The 15,812-nt window shown below is 38.3% G+C and overlaps 1 protein-coding gene across 1 annotated transcript; it reads left to right on the forward strand.

Moving 5' to 3' along the window:
- The first annotated feature begins 4,424 nt into the window (after positions 1-4,424).
- Positions 4,425-8,154, forward strand: LOC126823668 (uncharacterized). The gene is made up of 4 exons (XM_050552641.1): positions 4,425-5,313; positions 5,645-5,788; positions 6,728-6,853; positions 8,078-8,154. Exons 1-4 carry the CDS (start codon positions 4,452-4,454, stop codon positions 8,125-8,127), a joined length of 1,182 nt encoding a protein of 393 aa, XP_050408598.1. The 5' UTR covers positions 4,425-4,451; the 3' UTR covers positions 8,128-8,154.
- The last annotated feature ends 7,658 nt before the right edge of the window (positions 8,155-15,812 follow it).

The raw sequence follows: 15,812 nt of genomic DNA on the forward strand, positions 1-15,812 counted from the left end.
TCTTCTTTGATTCGATATTACTTTTATTATTTATTACTTACAATACCTTCTTCTTTGATTCGATATTACTTTTATTATTTATTACTTACAATACCTTCTTCTTTAAGTGGCATTTAGTAATTGAACAGTAACACACTGACGCTATTTATGGAATAACAATTACTAGTTTATCATTGAATTGCTTGATAACGACGAGAGTACCATCGTCGAAACGTTGCATGTTAATAAACCAATAATTGTTATTCGATAAATAGTGTTAGTGTATTACTTACAATGTTCGTTTATTTATTAACTTCATTCATTAACAATACACACCCTTAATATTTCTAGAACACCTAGTACCACTCCTCATTTCAGAAATTAAATAAAGAAAGATAAAACTGTACGCAAACTGTTTAGTGTGACTACGGTAAATTTGAGGAGTTAACATATCCGAAATATACATAATATTTGGTCTTAAAAGAGTATATCACGCGAGCAATATTACTAATCACGCACTTTCAAAGTAACTACAGCAGTTATATGTTTTTGATTATAATAATAACAAAAAATAGTGAATGCTAAAACAGTTTAGTACATAGCAATAATAGTTCCTAATAATTACTCATAGAGAGAAGTTACTCAGTAATAAAACAAAGAAAAAATTAATCTTAGTAAAAAGTTAAATAAAATTAAATTGACGAGTCGCTACATTAAGTGCTAATTAAATAGTCATTAGTAAACAGTAAGGATACCTATCTGGGTTTGACATAAAGGTGTTCTCACAAGTAGAATTATTACATCTTAATGGACATTGCCGTTGTGCAGAGTGAATTCAATTTTAAATAACCTCAGTTATTGTCAAATGTATCGCAATTTTCACAGAAGTGATTTGTTATTTTAATGTTTGTACATATTAATCTTTTAAATCTTTAAAGATTTCAAAAACAAGTCTTTACATTTTTGGAATGAAAACAAAATGTAATTGTTAAGGGGTGGTTGACGGGGTTGGGTGGTAGAGTAATGCGTAGTTGATTAGCTTTGTGACGATGTTGAGGGTGAACCCTGCGTTCTGAACGGCCAATGAGAAACCATCGATTGGACAATATAATTCATAGTGTAATAATATAATGCGTACTATTTTCCTGAAGATAGTGACAGTGGAGACAACTAAGTTTAATTTCAGTACATTTTTGCCGGTATGTCCAAAAATAATCTTTGGAATCAACAATACCGAAACATTTACACCCACCGATCCCAATCGGACATTTGTTCTGACAGTATCTAATTTTGTAGGGTTCAGTTCATCGTAAATGTACACAAATTTATTATTTAACATTTAATGGAATAACCAAGTATCAATGGTTACAAAACTGTAAAAAATAGGATTTAATCGGAATATAGAGGCCCATCAAATTTTGTACTCCACACATATAGGCGGCGCTGGCTTCTTTCTATCGTCTACAGAGGGAGTGCCGATTGTAGTGGAAATTTCAATTCATCATATCTGTGAAAAAACTGAACAGAATTAAACATTTTCGGACCAATATTCCTTTTTAGAGAATCGACTTTCAAAACAGTTTAGTTTGCAAGGGATTTAAAATTAGCGGCTTTAAATAAAATGAACAATAATGGTTCTTTAAAGGCAAGAACGAAATATGCTTTCTGCAGCATTTTATTTGATCATAAAATATTCACAATTTGCTTGTAAAACTTTTGATATACATTTATTGATATATTTTTATAGAGAAAGCCATAAGTAATTTCATTTTATGACATATGACACTTATTAAAGGTCATTAAGTTGGGCGAACTTAAAACCAAAACGCGCATTAAAGCTACCAGCGCAAATGATACGTATTAAAGGTCATTTGTTGGTCCAGCCTAAAAAACATAAGTGTGCATTTTAAAACAGATTAAAATTAAAGCAACATTCGAATGACTACCATACTTCCACTGTTACGTTATTCTCCGTAGTGTGGGATATTTTGGTTGGAATAAATTGGCCCTCCATTGATTCTAGAAGCACATGTCAATTTCATACAGCAAATTACATAACACGGGGGATGACCACGTTTTCGTGTAGAAAATAAGGACCTGTTAAATGACTATTCCATTTGATTTTATTTTATCAGCAGGATGAAGACGCTTGTTATACTGATAGGTATAATTGTATACACGACATGTCAAACAGTGACACCAACATCATCAGATATAACAACACCAACTATACAAGTTCCAACATCTTCTACCAATACTATCTTACCAACAGGTGTAACGCTTCCTATCGATGTTAGTGGTAAACCAGTGGAAACCATGGCCAAAGGTGGGTTTTCTTAAATATTATAATCCAAATGCTAATTGTCTTGTGTATTCGTAAAAGGAAGCCGCTTGACAGATTTATGCTATGCTGAATACAGCTAGTAGATTTACGCGTGTTACAAATTCAGCCGGTTGAATAATGCGTATACCGAAGACAGCTACCGAATACAGCTGCTAGATGTTTATGCGTATGCGGAAGACAGTAGTAGATTTATGCGAATAACAATAGCAGGTTGTTGGAGTTCATATTTCGGAATTGCTTCTTGTCAATAAACCTGGCAAAGAGTAGGTCGAGAGAAAGACAGCTTTGTGTTTCTGTAGAATTTGATTCAGTTTGAAATTAAAACCCCTCTGTTTTATATCGTCGATAAAGTAAAAAAAACAAAAAAAAAAAAACCTCGGCAAAGCCTCACTCGTTTTTATATTATGGATTTGTTATCACCCAATAATACATTCTACAGTAGATATCGCTTGTGTGATATATTTTATAATCTACTGCGATATCTTCTTAGGAGATATCGCTTTACATGAATTTGATTGATCAGTTGAAAAGGAACTACTTTTTTATTTTCAAAGAACAGTTCATTTCTTATTAAAAGTAATTTTTTTTAAAATTAAAAATGAACTAGTGTTATTCAATTGACCTTGATGGAAACACAGGGCCAATAGAAAGAACTTATCAATTGGTTGAATTGCTGTCAAAAAATTATGTATCACTACGCCGTAATGTTCAGTAAACGTGAAATCTGCAGCAAAGAATTATATTTATCTATTTGTGCATGTAAGAAGGGATTGGGCGAGCCTCGTTATTTGTTACTTTATCAACTTGTGTTGATATTTTTTGATATCTCTTTTTATCGAAAAAAACTCATACGAGGTTCTCTGTATGTCTCTAACCTGGTGCAGTACCAGATGGTTTACTTTTAGGAAACGCATGTTTCAAAACACGGTTCATATCCACGAAATGATATACATACACTAGAAATTCCAGTATATGTACTCATATATATAATAGTAAAATTAAAACTAGAATTGACCAAGACAGGAAACCAGCATTTTAGTAGAAATGTAATGGCGCTATTTATTTTGTATTTGTCGTAGTATCTAACTGACACGACACGGTTTCCGTGATTTAGTGCATTATTTAATGATGAAATTGACAATTAATGAATAATTCGTTACTTTATAAGTTACAAAAATGGAACTATACTGTGCAAACCGGGTAACATAGCTACTGTTACAAATATTTTTCCTAAAACGCCAATAGCTACATCGTCTAATACGAGTAAATTCTAAACCATTGCTCAATAGCTAGTGACATGTTTCGGGCGCGAAGCTGGATGCTTACACTTCCATTTCCTGGAACACTTGACACCGCTTCTCGTTTAAGGCGTTTATCTGCACAGCGAACGATTATATATCTTTACTAGACGACATTATCATTCTTTCTAATAAAAATATTTTTTACAGAGGACAAATACCACCACTGTACCGCCTGTCCATTTGAAAGTGATCATCATAAATGCATTGATCCATTTTTGCTGAGTAAATCTTTTGAAGTTTCTGCAGACATGTGCAATGCAATCAACGCCGACAAATCTCAAGGTAAGCATTAATTTTTTAAAAAAATATCGTCCAATTGGACTGTTAACCATATCGTGTCATTATTAGGTCAAACTTAATTAGTTGGCTGTCCAATGTCCATTTATTTTTGATGGAATGATTATGATAATAACAATAATGACGTTGATAATTATATGCCACATTCTTCACACATTGTTCTCAATGTTGTCAATTGGTATATCGTCCAAATAACCAAGATTTTATATTTTCCAAAGCGTATTCCATAACAATGATGCAGCTGAGCAAAGAGTCTTCCACCCAAACAGTAGGACTAATATTAATGACCCACAAGTTTTCTGTGCCTCTGATCATCGAACAAGTAGACACTCTATAAACGATGTTTTAGATAAATGTAGATATTTATGGCGAATTCTTTTGATTTTTCAGTTGACAGATTATGTAAAAGATACCCTAAAGGTTATTTCTTCCAGTGTCCTCGAGATGGTTCAAGCTATACTTGTAAAGCATCTTGTGGTGTACAGGTTGAAGATGTTGGTAAAGGTCTTCTAGATGCTGATATTACAGGCATGCCAAATGGCTTGTTGTCAGGACTAGGATTCAACAACAAGGACAGTTCACACGGTGGTCCACAAGAGCTCAACCTCTTCAATAGTATGGGGAACCTCTTCCACCCTGTTCAGCATCAGATGCCCGCTGGACACTCTCCCATGCATCCGCAACCCACACAGAATCATTTCAATCCTGTACAATTCCAGAATCCACCAACCAACCACTTCAGAGCACCACATGATGCATTTGCTGGTCCTCATAATAGATATCCTGGTGCCAACCCGTCATTTGTGCAAAATGAAAATAGTTTCGGTGTTCAGCCAAACCATTTTGTAGGATTTCCGGGAAGTCAGTTTAATACGCCCCCACAACCTCATCATCACGTGTTCGGTGGTTTGCCGGGTTTTAATCAGGATGTGAATCCTCGTTTAAGCACAGGATTTCGGGAAAGTCCACCACCTCAACCATCTCCTAAGACTTACATGCCCTCTCCACCATCGCCACCGGCTATAGTCCAACAGCCCCCAACTTCAAACCCTTCTGCAATGCCCAACAAGCCAGCTGGTATTGCATTTCAAAACCCTACCAATGTACCTTCATTTACACAAGACTTTGCCACGTCGGGAATACCGGTTTCACATCAAACCAACCTTGCTCCCGCTGCTACTGTACAGCCAAACAACCCTGCCCCTGCTGCTATTGTAGTACAACCAAATCACCAAGCCCATGCTGCTACTGCACAGCCAGATCACCCTCCTCCTGCTACTACTGCACAAATAAATCATCCTTCCCTTGCTGCTAATCCTACCAACCCATCTGCTCCTAGTCAAGATTCTCGCAATGCAGGGTTTGAAATCAACCATAATCGTGGACCTCTTGGTAAGTTGTTTTAAAAGGGAAACACGGTTAGTTGTTGAGACAGGATAACAAATGTAGTCTCTTGATTTTATAAGTCAGGGGACAATCGCAACATAAGAAATCTAAGGCGAAATAAAATGCACTTTCAGAATATTTGACAGAACGTCTCGCAACTAATCGGCATTGAAAACGTAACGTGTGATATTTCACAATCATGGATTTATAGTATGCATATCTTTCCGTAATACATGATGACGTCTTACTACAAGGGGTTGATTCACAATCCCAACATGGCTGCGATAACGCCAATTCCTGGTCTATGAAGTAATCATTATATGGTTTATTTTAACAGCTCAGCAACCAATGAACCATATGAGAGCATTTGGACCGTTTGGCAGTCATCCACATGATACGTTCTCACAACAAAATAATTTCCTCCATCCTCCAATGCAACCGCTCCATAATTTTGGACCAAGCGGATTTATGAATAAGCCAGGTAATTTTAGTTTTATTGTTTCGTAAGATGTAGATAACACTCAAAGCCAGTCATTGGCTTAAAGATATATGCTAAAAGAGTATTTATCGGTTTTTATTTCCAATAAAAGTAAGACAGTTTTAGTATATTTGGAAAGTAGAGACATCTTATTGTACTAGAAAAATACTGGATTTCCAGGAAAAAACACGAGGCTCGTATCCCTAAACGTCAGGCCCTCGGTTTAGCGAGAGAGAGAGAGAGAGAGAGAGAGAGAGAGGGAGGTTTAACGCCCACTCGACACAAACTAGGTCATTTCGAGAATAACACATGGTTCAATTTTATTTCAATAATTCGCTTGCGCGTAGGGGTCTTTAGCAGTGGGAGGAAACCGAAGAACACCCACGAGGTTGGACAGGCGACCCTACTCTCGGTTTAGCGGTCTGTCTGAGTGATGTAAGGGGCGGTTCTTATGTGTTGACTAATGGTTAACGATTTTGATAACACTGAAAGAATTAAACAACCATAGACCCTGTGATTAAACGGCGGAAGAAGTAGTTGACAGACAATTACTTTATTATTTCTAAGAGCATGCTAGCTTAAAGAAATGAAATGGGGTTTAACTTCCTACTGTTCTGCTGCGAACTGGGCTAATGAAGACGGGCATACGCCATACAGTGTGCTATGAGGGAAATTTTGCCCGGACAGTGGCACTACGGCCTACTCTTATATCGAATTCCAACTGTCAAGGGATCTTTTACGTGCACGCCAATGTGTACACGGGACCTCGGTTTATCGTCCCATCCGAACGAATAGACAGTTAGCTTAAAGAGAAACCTTCGGGTAGTAGCGTGCATCGACCAAATTTTTCAGGCTTTCTATAACCAATCGGTTTAGAGATTTTAAACGGTTTTGCTTATATGTTTGCCCCTGTTTAACTGAATTGGACATTTTATTTTGCAGTTCAAGACTCGGCTAGCAAAGCTACCAAAAATATCCACAACTTTATGGGTGGTTTTGATGATTTTAACAATGGTTTCCATGGGTTTTCTAGTAACATCGGTAGGAAATCACCATCCAGCGACACGCGTAAGTAGTTATCACTGGAAATGGCCCGACGGATCGATATAAATATATTCTGTTATTGACAATTATTCAGTAGAATTAAAATTAATATTTGCTTGATTTCTCTTAAAATATTTTAGGCCCACCTTCTTCTTCATAAATTCCTTTTGGAGTTTGAGTTAAGAAATTGTGATTGGTTCAAACCACTATTTTACACTTTGCCAACTTCTTCGGCTAGATGGGCTGTAAGGTTAATTCAACATAGTCTGTGCTAGGAGCGTCAGACCTGTTTCCGCACGGACAATTCGTCCATCGGTAATCCCGATAATGTGTCGTCTAAACCCTTGACAATGAAGGACACCACCAAAAGCTTGTTTTATAAAGCATCCCCGTAATGACCCCGCGGACCAGCTATATCTCTGCAGTAAACATAATCACTGCACACTAACATCTGATAGGTCAATAACTCCTCGAAAACGTTAGACAATTCTCGACCTTTCTACCGACTGGAAAAACTTTGTTTAATTCTAAATGAACTTGATAAGTATGTTATTGTCCTGAGCTACACTCACTTAATAAATTGATCACGAACCTTTCATATGTGACCGATTGTAGATCGGTGACTTGAATTTTGGATTTTATTCGTTCAAAACATTATGGATGCACAATTATTATACTAATATAATGTAATTACCCAATCCTAAAGTTATTAATGGTTTGATTTAACCAGTTAGCACCATCTGTTTAAGTAGGAATCCGATATTTTGTTGTTTAGTGATACACAGTCCTGCTATTTAGGTTAGTTTAGTGGCTTAAGGGTATAAGGTCAAGCGTTTAATTGCACTGTATGTTTGACAAGGAGTAGTTTCGCATGCCCCACCACGAACGTTTCCCCCGAGTCATGTCATGTTAGCAAAGTATAATGCCGGAAACATTAAACACTTTTCCTGTTTTTTTGGTTGGGTTCATTGGAGGTATTTAACGACCCCCCCCCCCCCGCCCGCGAAACCCCCCCCCCCCCCAAAAACCAGCAAAACAATCGTCTTTCCATGTGGTATTTCAAGAGCATAAACTAGAGAAATTCTTAGTGTGAAGGATCGGTAATTGAGTTTGAGAGGCGTATTTAATACAGATCCCTTAATCCAGCCCGAATCTCTCTCCCTCTCTCTCTCTCTCTCTCTCTCTCTCTCTCATATTCTATATAATACTTCGTTTTTAGTCATCAGTAATATGTTGCTATACTTTCAGGTAACAAAGGCTCATTCTTCAACAACCTCTTCAACTTTAAACGAAGATAAGAAATAATGAATGGTTGCTGACAGAACTTATTATTATTATATGTTTCTCTTAAATCTAAACAGTGATATTAAATATTTAGAAAAACTGCATATTTGTTTCGACCTAATGATCTTGATTGGGGTTATTATTTGCGGTCCACTTAAATATTGGTCATATAGTCAACAAAAATGAAACTGACCATATGTACATTTAACATTTGACATCAGTGCGTTGAGTAATTGTTTGTTCAACAGTCGACAGACCAAATGAGAAAATGCGATACTATAATTAGTATATAAAGCAAGATTCGCATACCCTTCCCGACAAGACACTGGAAATCCCAAGTCGACCGAAATCAAAAGGTTGCTTTTATCAAAGTAATAAAGGTTATGCCCCTTCAGTTTTTTTTAATTTCCCCAATGTTGAAAGCATCCATGTGTATTAGGAAACATTTCTACATTAATTTGTTCTTTTAAGATATGAAATGAAATGGGGTTTAACGTCCTACCGTTCTGCTCCTAACCTGGGCTAATGAAGACGGGCATACGCCATACAGTGTGCTATGAGGGAAATTTTGTCCGCGCAGCGGCGCTACGGCCTACTCTTATATCGAATTCCAACTGCCAAGGGATCTTTTACGTGTACGCCAATGTGTACACGGGACCTCGGTTTTTCGTCCCATCCGAACGACTAGACAGCTGTCCTTGTCAGGCCATCCATCCTGCATCACTGACAAGGGGAAACCACGCCGGAAAATCTGTATGAACTTTCTCGGCCAATGCAAGGATCGAACACCCCACCTTCGGACTAGCGAGCCAGCGTCTTACCCACTTAGCCACGTGATCCCCTTGTTCTTTTAAGATTCGGACAACCACGTCCAAACACTTCCAATATAGAAGCAAGTAATTTTTATGAATTGAGCAAGAAATAATGTATACCGAACCAACAAGTAAAATCCTGGCTTTCGATTTGCTTGCAATTCACCGAGTATAGTTCAGAATATCATATTTACCCTTCATGTTGTCCCAAGTGAGAAAGCTACGTCCTTTGAATAATTATTAACACACGCCTACTAACTTGATCAAGATTCATCAATCCAATGAGATACCTGTCAAATTTTCGAAAGTCCTCCTCGTTTTGTCACAGTAACGTCCATTAAATACATCTGAATAATCGCCACCACACAACATTTACAACTTCAAGATATAGAAGTGGATTTTTAAAGAGCATTTGGTGTGATACCACATGAGCCATGCCTCGTGCATCTTATAACTGGACACATGGGACACGCCCCTTACTGAAGGGGATCCATAAATACTTTTTTTCTGTTTTATTGTGGGGCATTCGCTATATCCATTTCTGTCTTTCCGGTCGATTTGGTAATTTGGGTACGAACTGGAAGTGGATTTTTGTTTTTGCTCAAGGCTGACGAAAAAAAAACAAGGCCGTCACCAAATATTCTATAGAAATCCTCCCCCCAAAAATACGGTTATGGAATGGGCCCCTATGAACTGCTAAACTGTCTGAAGTTCGAATGGAAATAAAAATGGGGATGTCCTTCATGTCTGCACCGACTGTGCTATGAGGGAACTTTTGCCCGGGCGGCGGCGCTACGGCCTACTCTTTTTAGAATTATAACTATCAACGATTCTTTTACGTGTACGCCATAGTGCACACGACAAATCGTTTTTTGTCCTATCCGAACGACTATACTGTGCTTGCCAGGCCCTCTGTCCTGCACCACTGACCATGGGGAACCACGCCCGAAAGCCCTGGGGAACTGTCTCGGCCAAAACGGGAGTGAACCAGAGACCTCCTGGTTAGCGACCCAGCGTCTAACTCATTAAGCCACAGCGACTTTCAAAGTTTCAAACAGATCTATAATGACGAATAATACTGTGTTACAATACTGTGGAATATTCGAGACAGAAATCAAGCTAAATGCCTAATTCTCAAATTTCGTAACATTTTTAAAATCAAAAATTGGGGGCTAATCTGGAAGTTCTGTATCAATTATGTGTTAATATTCCTACCGTGGAACTTTAACAAAGAGAGAGAGAGAAATGGGGTTTAATGTACACTCGACACAAATAGGTCATTTCGGGACTAACATATGGTTTAATTTTATTTCAATAATTCGCTTGCGCGTAGGGGTCTTTAGCAGTGGGAGGAAACCGGGGGACCCGAAGAAAACACACGAGGTTGGACAGGCGACCCTACTCCTTGTCACGTACAACCGGGGATTCGAAACCACACCAGTTGACTTAATGACAGGCTTTATGATACAGCGCGCACGTGCTCACCATTCGGCCATCCACCCTCACCCCCTTTAACATAGAACACATTAACAAAACGGTTGTCCGATAGCATAAGAGATTTTTAAAATGAATTCTAAATTAAATTGTTGACGAATCACAATTCATAAACACGTGTTCTGTAAGTAACACATGACTTAATGTCAAGGCCAACAAATGTGAAATTGACCTTTTGCGTAGATAATTTTGTAATTATCCGTGAAACAAAAATTAACGATTATATGGTAATCTGTATGTAAATAGTAAGTATAAATTGTAGCGATCTAGGGATTTCAATGTTATTAACGGAAGAATAGGAGAAGTGCTGATCACAAAATGAAGACGGAGATACTTTTCTGTGTACTGCTTATGTTAGCAGCCCAAGGTAAGAATCTTTGAGGCATGATACTGGAATATGTCCACCACTCGCATATCTTATATTGGACAAGCACAGTGGTTAAAGATTTTATCGAGTTTAAAACCGGCCTCTCATTAAAATTTCGTGGACAACACTGAACGGAACAGAAACATTATTGGATAATGTGTTCCTATTGTAGTATGAAAGTTATTCTAATTGATTCAAATCACGCATCGGGATGATAAGCTTATCGTCTGATTACATTCTGGAAGCCTAATATCGCTGCTGCACAAGTATCATGTTTATCCCAGTGCGATCCACTTGATTTATGTTATCGACAAACTATAGTGAAAATAAAATGACAACAGTTGGCAAAAACGATGCAATAAGGCAATAATTAACAACTGTGAGTAGATGATGTTTGTAATTTGCGTTCACAGGCGTAAATGGCCGATGAAATGAAATGCTCGAAAAAGTTCACGTTAGTCGATCGCCAGCTAGCACCGTAAATTTTGAAAACTACACGACCGCAAACGCATTTTCCCGCATGTGAGTACTGCAACTAGAGATTGGTCCTATATAACCTTAATAATATAGTTTTGCAATTGAAATTCCCAATCGATCGACACTGTGAAGGTGCGAAGTGTGCCTCCTTGGGGTATACGGGGCCTCCCCCATCAAATTCTGAAATTTAGACGATTGGAAAGGCGCAAGAGGTCTACAACGACTAGAACTTGGTCCATCCAAAGGGCATCAGAAATTTTACTTCCCAAAAACCATAGTCAATTTAAAGAAATTTCGATTTCCGACAAATTTAAGAAACAAGTTTGTTATCTCGTAAATTCACCCCAAAATACTATATTATTTCTTTTCACTTTAACAATCTGCCCGAAAAACCTGATTGCCGGAAAGTTTAGGAGCATGCCCAGACTATTTAAGACCAAACAGCTCTTTTTTCATTGTTCTTAATTCTTATTTCTTCAATCTGTTTTCGTATTTCGTATTTCACTAAAATATAACAGGTGGTAATCGACATCTGTAGTTTCAAGATAATTCAATGTTTAACGATTTCAGCCTCTTCTCAAAGACGTGAACTGGAAGTTGATATAAAGGCAATAGCTAGCGCAGCCACAGGAGTAATTCCAGATAACCCAGATGAAACGACCTTCGTTAAAATAGAGCTCACGCTCCAAAACATTATTGATTATGTAAGTAGTACCCTTTACAATGGGGCGGCGGGGGGGGGGGGGGGGTGGCCGAATGGTTAGCACGTGCGTGCTGTATCATAAAGCCTGTCATTGAGTCAACTGGCGTGGTTTCGAATCCCCGGTTGTACGTGACAAGGAGTAGGGTCGCCTGTCCAACCTCGTGGGTTTTCTCCGGGTCCTCCGGTTTCCTCCCACTGCTAAAGACCCCTACGCGCAAGCGAATTATTGAAATAAAATTGAACCATGTTTTAGTCCCGAAATGACCTAGTTTGTGTCGAGTGGACGTTAAACCCCATTTATTTCTCTCTCTCAGCCTTTACAATGAAACAAATACTAAACCGCTTATATTTGGCAACATTGTTGTTCTGTGGTATTTTAACCAGACACTGGGCAATAATTGTACTGAAATAAACGTACTTGGACACTATATACCATAACGTTTCGTTGCAAACAAGTAATTATTGCCATCGTATGTTGTCATAAACCATATATTACAACGTGATGTGATATAACATATTATAATGTTGTCATATAACATATAAAGCTGCTACGAAACATGTAATGTTGACATATAACATGCAAAATTGACATAACATTGCAATAAACGTCAAAAACATGTATAATCACTGAATATTATCAGAAAACACATGTAGTTATTAAATATATCGTCACAAAACTCGGTCATATAGTAGCTAAATATTGACCACAAACACTTCACAGCCCTGTAATGATTACCTGTTATACTGTGTTTACTATTTTATCAAGGATCCAAAGAGCCAAATTTTTGAAATCACAGCCTGGTTACTGATACAATGGACTGATGGTAGATTTGCATGGAAACCATCTGATTATGGTAATATAACTAAAATAAGTATTCCTTGTTCCGGTGTTACCAAACCAGATATTAAACTCTACAACAGGTAAGTTATAATTCCAGATAAATATTGTTGAACTATCGAGACATGGGGATTAATTGAAGTTAGTGTGCCGACCGTGGTATAAATCAAATTTAATAGATTATATTTTTTATCTGAACAGATGGGCCGTTTTCCTTGTTTAGTTCTTGTTTTTGTCGAATATTTACATGGTCAGATGTCGCATAAAGAGGCATATCGAGCAATGGTTAAAATGATTTCAAACGTACACTCTTAAAAGACGTAATAGTTAAGCGAAGTATGGATTCGAATTCAATATTCCATTTATTCAAGTATGTAATGCACAACCTATTCGTACAATATAGTGCACTCTTTCATTCTTTTGGAAAACCATAACATCTTATCAGGAAAGTTTATTTTATAGTTTAAAAACACTTTTGTGTACTTTTGTATTGTGAGTACCTGGCCAGTGACTATGTTGATGGTCTCTGACTCAGAGGTATCCTGAACCCTGTAGCATACTTTGGTATCTGAAATCCACTAACAAATATCGCTCTATTTAGCTAGGTAACACACGCGTTCACGTGGCTAGGGCCACACCATATTCAAATTTTGCTTCTTATTTCTTTGGGATATAACTAATTTAAAAAACGAAAAGTACTTGCTTGCTTTTCCCAAAAGCCTTCAGTTCAAAATACATAAAACTTGAGTAACTAAATATTCAATTTTATTTTACGTCTGTATGCCGCAGTTTCGTATTCCGTCTATTTCAGTGTCAAATCAGGTATGATCGTTGATGGGGATGTCAACTGCGTTATTGCGTATACTGGCGAAGTAACATACATACCCATAACAAATATGAAAGTTTACTGTCCTAACGCCGATCCTACAGCTGACACGTATGTATGTTCCCTAAAATTCGGATCTTGGGCACACAATTGCCATGATATGAATATTACCCGAGTTGATGATATGATTGACCTGTCTGAATACCAAGGTGGTTGGAGATGGCAGATAGTGGAACATTCATCAGAAGTCCACGAACAACAATATGACTGTTGTCCTGAAACGTTCTGTGATGCTACCATGAAATTGAAATTCCGAGACCGATCTAGGACACCACGTGGAAGATGGTACTACCCACATTGCCTTTAAATAGGTCCATGGAATGTCTTTGACAATAAACAATTAACAGAGGTTTAAACTGTTTTTATATTTAGAAAATGAGGACATGACACGCAATAACTTATTACATCTAGCTTATAAGTCAAAGTGAGTTATGATGGTGGAGAAACATACATAAAGATTTTTCTTCGAAGCCTACAAAACTCAGCTTTGTCTTAAGTATTTGTCAGAGAGTTGCAGAGTACCTCAAACTGATTAAAACACAGATCCTATTTAGTTTCGTTTTTTTATAGTCGTTTTACTTGTGTTTACTACATTAGGATGTTGTTGTTCTTCTTCGTAGTGTTTAACGTCTGCTTCCACCGAAGGTGATATCGCATACAAGTCTTATTTTTATTTTTATTATCTTAACGCACGCGCGAGGGTCTTTCCTGTGGAAGAAAACCGGAGTACCCGGAGTTAACCCACGAGGTTGACAAGGCGCCCCCTATCTTCAAGCCACATACGTTCACACCAGGGATCGAAACCACAACCGTAAGCCAGAGGTGACCGGCCAGCTAGAGGTCGAAGCGCGACACTTTAGACCACTAGGCCATCCCAACACTAGGATCTGGAAGATCTGTTATATAACCCGCGTTTTGATATCAGGAATAGGCCAATGTAACGCTCTATTGCAGCGAGTTCTTGGCGTGTGATGCACGGAACCGCGGGTATCCTAATAAAAACATCAACACGGATTGGTTAATCAAATGTATGACTCCTGACGCGACCTCCCACTACAACTGGTCAGATCTTGTAGTAGAGGCCATCGAAAATATATAAAAACAGAAACGAATTATAGATCAGAATGAGAGCAAATAAAATAGGTTGAGCCAAGTGGATTGTACGTGACAACCTCGTGGGTTTTCTCTGGGTCCTCCGGTATTAAGTCCTGAAATGTCCTAGTTTGTGGACGTTAAACCCAACGCTCTCTCTCTCTCTTAGTTAGGTATTACAGAGAGGCAATTTTAAGCAATTGCCATCTGGATGTGTGTAATTATTGCACAGTGTATGGTGATATCCACTGTTCATCAATTCTTCATTTTACACGTACTGTATATTGTATTGCGAATTGGGAACCACGGTGGCTAGGTGGGTAAGACGCTGGCTCGATAGCCTGGAGGTCGGGTGTTCGATCCCTGCATTGGCCGAGAAAGTTCATCGGGATTTTCCAACGTGGTTTACCCTTGTCAGGGGTGCAGAAGGGAGGGCCTAAGAAGGACAGCTGTCTTTTCCTTCGGATGATACGAAAAACCAAGGTCCCATGTATACATTGGCATGCACGTAAAAGATCCCTTGGCAGTTGGAATTTCACTTACAACACACTGTATGGCATATGCCCGTCTTTATTAGCCCATCTATCGAGAATACTGACTAGTAACGGGTTAACGAGATCGCTAAATTGGAAAGTTACGGGGATTTTCCTCGGGCTCAAATGAACAATATGATCTACAGTTTACGAAATTGTCCTGCGCGTTACTTGTGTCGACCTAGCTTTAAGAGAGAGAGAGAGAGAGAGAGAGAGAGAAATGGGGTTTAACGTCCACCCGACACAAACTAGGTCATTTTGGGACTAACATGGTTTTATTTTATTTCAATAATTCGCTTGCGCGTAGGGGTCTTTAGCAGTGGGAGGAAACCGGAGGACCCGGAGAAAACCCACGAGGTTGGACAGGCGACCCTACTCCTTGTCACGTACAACCGGGGATTCGAAACCACGCCAGTCGACTCAATGACAGACTTTATGATACAGCGCGCGCACGCTAACCATTCAGCCATCCAACCCCCACCTAGCTTTAAACCCCA

This window comes from Patella vulgata, chromosome 6 (genome assembly GCF_932274485.2).
Source record: "Patella vulgata chromosome 6, xgPatVulg1.2, whole genome shotgun sequence".
Lineage (NCBI taxonomy): Eukaryota > Metazoa > Mollusca > Gastropoda > Patellidae > Patella > Patella vulgata.

Coding starts and splice junctions, on each gene's coding strand:
- LOC126823668 (XM_050552641.1), top strand. CDS start 4,452: ATGCCAAATGGCTTGTTGTCAGGACTAGGATTCAACAACAAGGACAGT. Junction 5,314..5,644: donor CCATAATCGTGGACCTCTTG/GTAAGTTGTTTT, acceptor TTATTTTAACAG/CTCAGCAACCAATGAACCAT. Junction 6,854..8,077: donor ATCACCATCCAGCGACACGC/GTAAGTAGTTAT, acceptor CTATACTTTCAG/GTAACAAAGGCTCATTCTTC.